The sequence below is a fragment of the Solanum lycopersicum genome, chromosome 6 (assembly GCF_036512215.1).
Source record: "Solanum lycopersicum chromosome 6, SLM_r2.1".
In the NCBI taxonomy this organism is placed as follows: Eukaryota; Viridiplantae; Streptophyta; class Magnoliopsida; order Solanales; family Solanaceae; genus Solanum; species Solanum lycopersicum.
In genome coordinates, this window is record NC_090805.1 from 51,609,701 (window position 1) to 51,620,235 (window position 10,535).

At 34.4% G+C, this 10,535-nt stretch overlaps 2 protein-coding genes across 4 annotated transcripts; one reads left to right on the forward strand and one right to left on the reverse strand.

Moving 5' to 3' along the window:
• Window positions 1–222: 222 nt before the first annotated feature.
• Window positions 223–2,615, reverse strand: LOC101260354 (hyoscyamine 6-dioxygenase). Its single transcript, XM_004242310.4, has 4 exons — window positions 1,685–2,615; window positions 1,331–1,581; window positions 663–981; window positions 223–574 (listed from the first exon to the last, which is right to left on the reverse strand). Exons 1-4 carry the CDS (start codon window positions 1,880–1,882, stop codon window positions 329–331), a joined length of 1,014 nt encoding a protein of 337 aa, XP_004242358.1. The 5' UTR covers window positions 1,883–2,615; the 3' UTR covers window positions 223–328.
• Window positions 2,616–3,495: 880 nt separating this feature from the next.
• Window positions 3,496–9,372, forward strand: LOC101260059 (uncharacterized). 3 transcript variants are annotated; one of them, XM_004242309.5, is made up of 8 exons: window positions 3,496–3,947; window positions 4,768–5,025; window positions 5,839–6,038; window positions 6,152–6,502; window positions 6,650–6,850; window positions 7,043–7,113; window positions 8,350–8,489; window positions 8,651–9,372. In XM_004242309.5, the coding sequence occupies exons 1-8, from the start codon at window positions 3,908–3,910 to the stop codon at window positions 8,959–8,961; spliced, it is 1,572 nt and encodes a 523-aa protein (XP_004242357.1). In that variant the 5' UTR covers window positions 3,496–3,907; the 3' UTR covers window positions 8,962–9,372. The 3 variants fall into 3 exon arrangements, with proteins under 3 accessions (XP_004242357.1, XP_010323059.1, XP_010323060.1); XM_010324757.4 differs by having other exon boundaries at window positions 3,597–3,947; window positions 8,597–9,372; XM_010324758.4 differs by having other exon boundaries at window positions 3,624–3,947; window positions 8,630–9,372.
• Window positions 9,373–10,535: the final 1,163 nt, after the last annotated feature.

Sequence of the window (10,535 nt, forward strand, 5' to 3'; positions counted from 1 at the left end):
CACTCTTTTGAATCTCATGATTTGCTTCAGGGAAAGAGGCCAGTCCCCTGAAAAAGCCAATCTTCATCGATATCATTCAACTACGAATGTAGGCCTGATTAAAGCATAAAAACGATATAATAATAATAAGAGGTTTTTATCCGTTGATGGTCATCTTACCTTATGTGTTTACTTAGTTAATTTTTAAGTGACTATGCTTGCATAACATAAATATCAATTTAGTTGGAGTTAAAATATGTTTATTTATTATATTATATACATTGTGTAGAAATATATTTTATTGCAAACGATATATATAGTCACACACATACATAATTAAGCTTTTTAATTAGAGCTTGTAAGACTGAAGTACAGCTTCAAAATCTCCATGGTTTGTTGCATAGGTGTGCAAGAACTCTTTGTACTGATATGGCTTGTATGCTGGAATATTTGTTGTTCCATTAACCAAATCACTTGCAGGTTCAATGTGACAATCTGAAGAAGGAATCACAAAATTACCAACACAAATTCGAGTTTCTTTTGAATTTGTCACTGCTCGATGAATCACACTTTTTAGCTTATTGTTACTGATAATCTGGAAAATAAGACAAGTTATCGATCTACAGTTAGAAATAAATTTAAAAGCTAACGATACCAACGTATATAATAACTTGAATATTTACCTGTAATTGACAACCAATGATGACCACAAATGCATTAGGAATTGGTTCCACAGCAATCCATTTTCCATCCTTGAAAATTTGTAAGCCACAAACATTGTCTTGAAGCAAAATTGTGAACAAATTTGGGTCACAATGGCTATGCATTCCAAGTGCCAAATTTGGATCAGGACATGGAGGATAACAGTTCACTAATAGCATTTGAACTTTGCTTAATTCACCTCCAAAATACCCCTTTTCAAGTCCTAATCCTTCACTAATCACATCTGAAATCTTTGTGATTAGCTTCCTTGTTTCAATTGAATATGCACTAATCACTTCTCTGGAATTTGTTTTTAGGAAACAAATTAGGTATAATGGAAAAAATTACACTATATTAATTGTCACATAAAATTGGTCAATCAAAAAAAACTAGGTGAAATTTGTCCCTCTATTTGAACTATTGCTTTAAAATTACCCTATGTTTATGTTATCTCGTGTCACCAAGGGTTGTGATAGGGCAAATAAAATTCATTGGAGCTCTTATTTGACACGAATCTAGATTAGTTGGAGCCCCAAAAGAGGCAACATTAATATGTAATTTTAAACTGTAATCTAAGGTAAAGAGACCATAAACTTTGACCTTTATTTCACACGACCAAAAAAAAAAAAAAGAGGATAGAGGAAATTACCGATAACGAGTTGGTTTTTCTGGCCAAAAAGGCAAGAAATGTTGAATAGGATGACAATGATGTGCTAAAGCATCTCTCCAATAATGTTTATCTTCATTGGAGTAATTCATAGTGCTTGTGTAGAGTTTGCATTTGCTATTTGGGTCAACTGAGTAGTACTTTGCTTTCTCTTTAGCTGGCATCTCAAAAAATTCTTTCAACACATCTACTGTCTCTTCCAATAATGTTTCTGAAATCCCATGGTTGATTACCTGTTTTTCACAAAATCAAATTAAATGTTGTTATATAAGTAACATTTACGATATCAGTATAATTTAACTCGAGAGAAAGATCGAAGAGAGGAAATTATAAAACCTGAAAATAGCCAAAATCCTGACTGGCTTTAATTATTTGTTGAGCTTGGTCATGTTGATGAGTAGTCAAGTCTATAATTGGACTGCTACCACTTAAAGGAACAATAGGTTCTCCAGGTCTTTCATCTTCTGGGAATATGTAACTTTCAGGCAAAGTTTGTACATTTTTGCACCAGTTTGACACTAAATTATTTTCCATTGGATCAATCAGATATTGTTGTACCTACACTTTCTAATAGTTCACATAAGTCTATGATCATATTTATTCGATTATTAAAGGATTTGATGTTTGGATTTTTCTAGCCAAATTGCTTTATTTCAATTAATAAAAAATTAATGCTGTTGAAACGAATCAGATTCCATTACAAGGAATACACAACAAGTTTGTTTCTACTTGCCACCCCAATAATTTTTTTCTTATTTTTTTTGTCAAGCGAGACATATTATTTATTAAATCCATGACGTACACCTAGCCCACTCATCACTCGTTGTGGTCTTTACCACTAGGCCAAAGCCTCTGAAGGTCGGAGAAATATTAAAAAAGGATATATAGTACTGATTCATTCCCAGATCAAGAAAATCTAGTAATTACGGTCTCACAATTAAGGTGCTAAGCTATATGTGAAGCCAAATTGTGTCAATAGTATCCGTCCATCTCTGCAAGGTTTCTGAAAGTAAGTCCAGCAGGATTTTTCTGACCTTGGTCATATTTTCCTTTCTGCAAGCAAGAGCCTTGGCAGTCATATCGTCATGAATATTCATAATTTAGTCTACTAAAAGAGGGGTCTGACTCGCTCACCTCTAACGGATACATATCAGTCACTTCTAGTCATATGATCAAATGAGATGACGGATAGGGCGAAGTATGTATGTATGACAGTATCATCTGGCCATTCTGGTGTCAAGAGACCAAAGTCAAGATAAAAGATCTCAGTCTCAATTGTTTTAGTTTCTACTATAAGAATCCTCACTACTCCTAGTACTCTAAGCTAGCGTTTGGTCATAGATTCTCAAATATTTTTGGTAAATATTATTTGAGTGAAAATTTGTGTACCATGTGTTTGGCCATAAAATTTGGGAAATATATTTCACCTTTTTAGAAAAATATGATTTATACACACAAGTTTTAAAAACTATCAAAACTAACTAAAAGTTTGTATTACAAGTCAATTGAATGTTAGTTACAACAATAACAAATAATGTCCATGACACTGAAGCAATGTGGTAATTTGGAGTGAGTGCAACAAGAATTATTCCATACATCGTGAAGTAGATAAAGTACATGACTTCGTTACCTAAAACCAATTTTTAATAATTTTCATCAACAATCATATCATTATTTAATATTCACTAAATATTTCATCACTATTTTGGTGTTCACGTAAAAAATGATGTAATACAACGCAAGCAAATACTAGAGAGGGTGTTTTTGTAAGATTGGGATAAAATTTTAATTTTTAAAATATCCCAAATAATGATATTTGGCCCAAATACTAGAAAAAACTAGTATTTGGAAATTTGAGATATTTGCCAAATAATGACAAATTGTATGGACAAACATTATTTGCCAAATTTTTTCCAAATATTATTTGGAAATTTATGGCCAAACGGGCCCTAAATAAACTCATCTCAAATTATACCTAGTGTTCGGAAAATCACACGATGACAATAAAAAGTACCACTCCTGAAAACATAGGAACTAGTGTATGCTATGTAAAATTCAAATTTGCTTGGGTCAAATTCGTTCTAATGCTAAAACAAAAGGCAGCCCGATAAAGTCTTCACTCCCTGCAAATCTACGATTTGAACATTGTCATATCTGGAAGAGGAGTGAATTAAGGGTAAATGAAGAATCTTTAATTTTAAACATATCATTATATAATTGAAAATTTCTCTAAAACATATTTAAATACGTTATTAATATTAAACGAGAAATTACAAAATGAAATAGGTTTTTCTTATTAGCTATGTGATTTAGTGGAGTGTTCCAACCTTCATTATTCGAGTTTTGAATACCAATTTTTGACGATCCGCCCCAATTTGCTGCACCCAGTGCAGCGTCGAAACTCCACCGCCTATGATTCTCAATTATATATATATATAAAAAAAATTACTCTCATATTCTTACAAACAATTTTATTCCATTCTAGAGTACAAAGATATCTTCTTTTTCTTCATTCTCGCACTTTTGGGTGAGGCTGTTATTGTGGGTGCATTGAAATTGATGGCTAATCGATCTCTGAAGCGTTTTCTCAACAACATAGGTCAGTTTAACTACCCCTTATGTTCCCAATTTTTGTTTTTCTTTGGGTTTCTGAAGTTTAGCTCTCTGCATTTCTTCCTCTCCAAAACCTAACATCTAATGGCAGCTGCGTCAATTTATGGGATTGAGCATGACTAGAAAAAAAAATCTTTTTTTGGTTCATTTTCTGCATTCTATGATCTTCGACAGATGAAATAGAGCTGAAGATATATAGGGTTCACATATCTGACACTAGCTACAGGTAGTGGTGTAATTATTGATTGATTACTTGTTTGGTTGATAAATCAGCTGATAAAGGTATTGGGGAAGAAAGACAGTTGGGAGTTCGTCCCAACACACTTTGCCCAGTGCAATTTACCTCTTCTGTGTGGTTTGCGACCAGATAACAACAATATACCCAGTGTAATCTCACAAAGTGGGGTTTAGGGAGGGTAGTGTGTATGTAGACCTTACTTCTACAAGGTAGAGAGGCTGTTTCGGATAGAATGGGTACCCCTGTTAACCAAAACAAAATGAATTACGGAAAAAAGATTGACATTTCTACTGTTATGCATAAGAATAAAATCCACGGTCCGAAGCAAAATTTTGATTAGATACATATCTGCCTTTTTTTTTCCATCGTTAGAAACAGAAAATTACACTTATATAGTATGTACACAGTTGAATGGGGAGGCTTGTGGGTAAGTGAAAAGGTTACAGAAGTGAAAACTAGTTAGATGTGCTGGATAAATGATCTGTTGGTATTTTATTGTTTGTTCCATTAATTTAAAATATCTAATCTTTCGAATCATTTTAAAGATAATTGTAATTGTATCTGGCAGAATTCAGTAGTGGTATCTCAAGGAAACATGTCTCCAACCAGAGATCTGTCTACAACATTCTTAACCGGTGCCAGTCAAATTATTCAAACACAGATGGTCATAAGCCTGAAGAGAAGAGCATAAGCAATGGTCGAGAGCGCAGTAAATATGATATTGATGATGGCGATTTTCATGATAATAAGTGGAAACTTGAGCTTGATTGGCTCTCTAAAGCTGTTGAACCTGCGGTCCAACTCTGCAGATGGGCTTTGTCAACAGGTTTGTGTAACCTCCACTATTACAAGGCATTGATGTTTCTCTATGATGCTCCATTCCTATAGTAGCTTCGAGAGTTTGGACCTATAGAGCAATGTCATGTTGCAAAGGGGGAACCGCCTATGTCATACATTTAGAATGAACTAGGACATACCTCAACTAGTTTGTTGCTGTGGATATTTAATATAAATCAATTTTTGCTGTGGTTTCTACTTGTTGTTTGACCTCCTTACAACTACGTATAGGATGTTTAGAATTCATCTGTCGCTTTTAACACGCTGGTTGCAATTGTATTTATCGATCTAAAACAAATGGATTCAATCAACTTGGCATGGATACTTGATTAATTGAATTCACATCTTGCTTTAAGTTCTGGAACCAGTCGGCTGACATGCAGATCCTTCTTAAAAATCATTATCACATATTGGTGTTTTGGGGGTGGGGGGTGGGGTGGGGTGATTCCAGGTCCTTAGGATCATATTGTTAATCTGAGAAAAGATTCAAAGTTCAAGATAGATTTCAAGTAATTGGTTTAATCTGTACTCTAGTTCAAGTTCGATCTCTAGTTTTGGAGGGATGCTTTTGCGTCTTACCAAAACTAGCTCCAGTTGTGAAGGCTGATTTAACGAAAAGTAATTCCAGGTCCTTAGGATCATATTTGATAATCTGCAAAATGATTTAAAAAGTGCAGGATAGATTTTAAGTAATTGGTTTGATCTGTACTGTAGTTCAAATTCGATCTCAAGTTTAGGAGGAATGCTTTTGCGTCTTACCAAAACTATTACCAGTTGTGAAGGCTGAATCAATTCTTTGCAGGAAATGGAAATGGAGACAAACTTCCACCGACCAATAAATCTCTTGCAGAGATATTTGCCAGCATTCAACGTAGTAAATTGGGACTTCAGGATTGGAGTCTCACTGATCTTACCATAGGCCTATATCTAATATATCTTCAGCAAGCATCCACCAGTCCTATTGAGGATGTTAAGGGTGAACAGATATACTCTGATTTGATTGTAAATACTAGAACCTTATTAAGCGTTTGGATTCTGAATAAGCCTGCCTTCTCAAAGTTTAACTCTTTCGTATTGCTATTCGTGACTCTAACAAGATAAGCTTTTCTGATTAGGTTCAAGATCTCATCTACCACACTGAACTGGCTAAGGGTTCTTATAAAGATTGCACTGCAGCACTTTCAAGGAATTGTATGCTCCGGGAAAGTAATGTCGTCAAATTCATAAAAAATTCCAGTGTGTTAAGGCCTGGATATTATATAGGAATTGACAAGCGGAAAAAACTTGTAGTTCTTGGGATACGTGGAACTCATACAGTATATGATCTTATAACTGATATTGTTTCTTCAAGTCATGAAGAAATCACACTCGAGGGTTACTCCACTCACTTCGGAACTTCTGAGGCTGCTCGTTGGTTCCTTACTCATGAGATGGGCACCATAAGGAACTGCCTTGAAAAACACAAGGTGGACATCTTTTCATTCGCAATTTGTTTTCTTCACTCTGACTCACCAAGGAGGAAAGAAAAACAAGAAATAAAAATCATGGAGTAGTTTTCATGTGTATGTAAACCACTTTTATATCTCCATTCAGCACGACTAATTCATCCACAGGGATTTAGGTTAAGGCTTGTTGGTCATTCCCTTGGAGGTGCAACAGCTTCGTTGCTGGCTATCATGCTTCGAAATATGTCGGCCCGAGAACTTGGTTTTAGTCCTGATATTGTTTCTGCAGTTGGATATGCTACGCCACCATGTGTTTCTAGAGAACTCGCCGAAAGTTGCTCTGAATATGTCACAACAGTGGTAATGCAGGTCAGTAACTAATCCATACAGACCCTTTTTTTTCTTTTTTTTTCCTTCTCAAGATATTTTAATAATGAATCAACAGCAGAGTACTTTCCTCAGATTTTTGTTTTTATCAACTTTTGCTATGTTTTCCAACTAGGTTCTTATTGAAGTGCATATTGATTGACTGCTGGAATTCCACTGTGTTTTGTGGTGCAGGATGATATAATACCTAGGTTAAGTATCGCCTCTCTCACAAGGCTTAGGAATGAAATTCTTCAAACTAACTGGTAAGCAAATGTAATGTTAAGAGTGGTCCTTGGTTCTTTCTCAATTATTGTGCTGGTGTTGCATTAAACCTGATATCTGTGGCCCTAGATTGCATATAAATGTACTTGCATATCATGCAATTAATAGGTTATATTTCAGTAACTCATTCCTGCTGCTATTTCTTCTCTCTTTCCTTTCAGCATTTATAATTCTAAAAGTTCTAGAACCAACTACTTCTTGCTAGTTGCTATAGTATATGGAAGTCAGAATGACTTTGACTTAAGTATGAACTTCGAGAAACAATTGATGGGGTCTGCAAAATGGTGTTTTGCCTTTTTCCCACCCCTTACAACTCCTTTCTTAGCTTACATAAGGATCTCTAGTTTCCGGATAACCTTAGTCTTCTTTGCAACACCAGCAATTTACTCTCTTGTTCGTTGTAATTTGTCCAGAATTTTTCATGAAAACTGCGATGCAGTAGCTTTTGTTCTCTTTCCTTCTAGTGCTTTGAGGGGTGGATAGTGTGTGTGTTGTGTCAAGTAGTTCAGTGCGTTACATGATGTTAATTGTGAATTATTATTAACCTTACCTTTTAGAAGTTCAAATTGGCACAACTGTCCCATTGTCCATTGATTCTGATATTGCTTCTGCAGTGAATTCTAGCAGCCTAAGTCAATAGGACATGAGGTGGCAGATCTTGGTTGGGGAAGGAAGTGAAGGAGGCTAGGAAATGGAATGAAGAAGCAATAGTGATTTAGTCATCTGAAGTTATAGTTAATGGTATAAGTTTGTGAGATGTAGCTTGCTTGGTTTCGAAATTCACATGTGATGTTACCGGCCAATACCGGAAGTTCTTAAAACCATAGCGAGGTAACATGAACCTTATTTATTATTATAAGCTAGAGAGAGAATGAGAATGAGAATGCTTTGCTACAAAGAGTAGAAAGAAATCAAGGCACAAGGAAGGGCGTAGTAATCGACGAAATGCTCTGGGGAAAGTGCAGAGAGACTTTAAGACCTAGCTTTGCCGTGTGTTGAAATGACAAGTTCTGTTTCTTCTTTCTCTTTTCCTCTTTGTTGGGTTTTATCTTGTACCACCTGTAGGATTTTTGGGGGTCAAAAGTTCACATAGATTAAAAATAAGCATTTTGATGTACGTAACTGAAGAGATATGGAAGGAAAAGTATAAAAATGGATAAACTATTGCAGGGAGATCATATTCACTAACATTTTGTTTTCTTCTTTATCTTGTCTAGGGTGAGTGTTCTTCAGAAGGAAGACTGGAGAGGTGTCGTAGACTTGTTTACAAATGCAAAGCAGGTTGTATCTTCTGTGCAAGATGTAGCTCGGAGACTTGCTGATTATGCTAAATTACGAAGCCAAACTAAGCACTCTGGTATGTTCATGAGCATTGGAATGGCTTGTACTAATTCTACATTTCATTACACTCACAAATCTTTCCTATTTGTCAATTGTCGGGGCCTCTGGGGTATGTGATTCAAGACATCCTTACTTCAATATTTTCAACATACTCAGATGTTAACGTTACCTGTACAGAGTCTACAGTTCCACGTGTTCCTGATACCTCCAACTCCAAAGTCAATACATCATCTCTTGTGAGACAGGAAGGCGAAGCTGAGTTGTTTGTCCCCGGAACTCTTTATATTTTGAAGAGGAATGCAAATGCAAGAAAGGAAGGTAACAGTGTGGAATGTTTCACACTTTGGAAGAGACACTCGGGGGAGCATTTTCAGAGGATACTGCTCTCAAATAACATAATTTCTGCCCACAAGTGTGATAGCCATTATTATGCGTTGAGGGATGTTCTTAAAGGTTTGCCTGGTTCTACCGATGAAGCTGTTTTCTGATGAATAAATTTCACATATTTGCTCTTTTTGTGTAAAACAATGATCTCATCATTCCACGGCTTGTGGGAGGTAGCTAGCTGGTCCCCTTGAGAGTAGTTGAGGTACGTGCAAGCTGACCTTTATCAAAACAAAGAAATAAATAATGGCAATGTTAGTTGATTTACAGGTAGAAACCATTGTCCTTAGAGATAAAAATAGTTGTAATTTTCAGCTTATACTTTTATGTTTTCCTGTAGTACCAGGAAATCTTCCTGTATTTTCATTAGTACTTCTTTTAGAACATGTACTGCTGCTATACAAGCATAGCCAAATGGACAATCAAGCTAATTTTTTTGATGTTTCCTTTCTTATATTTGAAACTGATTGTATTTCTTGTACTGCTATGGATAATGTTAAGATTCAAGTTTAATACTTCTGTTGTATATTTTTCAATTTTATATATTTGTCTAGTGTTTGCAATAGCTACGAAATTTTACACTAGTTTGATATTTGTTCATTATCTTTAGATTCACGGAATATTTCAATATTATTATCTTTATTCCACTAATCAAATGATGCTATGATACCATGATTTCTTGAACATAGAATATTAAGGTTACTTTTTCTGTGTTGTACTGCAAGAGTGGAAGACCAACTAGATGATAAAGTGATGATGTCCTTTATTCTCTTCTAAACTAGTCTGCTAATAGACAAATTTGTCTCCCTGTTTTAATTCACTTTCATCAAAGTGCACTTTTGTATCCCTCTATTTTTTTATTCTTTTTTTTGTTCTTTATTCTTGGTCATTATTGCAACTTTTAGCAAGACCTTTGCCTTTTTAAACTTCAAATTTAATCAACATCATGTACTTAAATGTCGTTTTAGTTTAAGAAATTGTTTTAAAATAATTTCCATTTTAGAAATTTAAAATTAAAGTTGACAACTGTTAACATTAATAAATATGAACAATGTATAAGAGGAAAAATTAATCTACCTTTATCAAACAGTGTACTTTTTATTATTGTTAATGAAAGTGAAAAAAAGCTAAAACGACAATTAAGATGATTTTATTTGATGGTGTGTATAGTACTTGTACTTTTAGAAATCCGTCTTTATCATCTCTAAACTTGTTTAAGAAACTTAATTTGTGTTTTGTAGGAAAAGCAAAAACTTAATCATGTTCCACAGGAGATTGATTTGACGTTTACCAAAAATTTGCTGAGTATTGTTCAGTTTTCATTTGTTTATTACGTTTACCAAAATATATGGCCAATTCAATTCAATTTCTCATTTTTTCGTTTCAATGGTCAAAGCTCTCTCCTATGAAACTAAAGTAATTCTTGAAGAAATCAATGTCTTAAAACGTGTTATATTATATCATCACTATATATAAAAATACGTACATTAATAGAGCTTCTTAGTTCTTGTAATAGATCATATTCATAACCAAACTATAATTTCTTCATTCAAATTTTTTTACAATAAAATCAAGCATGATGTTAACTCAAAGTAATAATTTTTCTTTTCATAATGATCGTATGATGATCATATTATTACAATTTTTTTGCACAATTTGTAGTTGGCTTAGTGGCCAA

What these genes read in the sequence shown, in the direction of transcription:
- LOC101260354 (XM_004242310.4), bottom strand. Translation starts at nt 1,882, where the DNA reads ATGGAAAATAATTTAGTGTCAAACTGGTGCAAAAATGTACAAACTTTG. An exon ending in GAAAAACCAACTCGTTATCG is followed by an intron (nt 982 to 1,330) that starts GTAATTTCCTCT and finishes AACAAATTCCAG; the next exon opens with AGAAGTGATTAGTGCATATT. An exon ending in TCATTGGTTGTCAATTACAG is followed by an intron (nt 575 to 662) that starts GTAAATATTCAA and finishes CTTATTTTCCAG; the next exon opens with ATTATCAGTAACAATAAGCT.
- LOC101260059 (XM_010324757.4), top strand. Translation starts at nt 3,908, where the DNA reads ATGGCTAATCGATCTCTGAAGCGTTTTCTCAACAACATAG. An exon ending in CAGATGGGCTTTGTCAACAG is followed by an intron (nt 5,026 to 5,838) that starts GTTTGTGTAACC and finishes AATTCTTTGCAG; the next exon opens with GAAATGGAAATGGAGACAAA. An exon ending in TCACAACAGTGGTAATGCAG is followed by an intron (nt 6,851 to 7,042) that starts GTCAGTAACTAA and finishes TTTGTGGTGCAG; the next exon opens with GATGATATAATACCTAGGTT.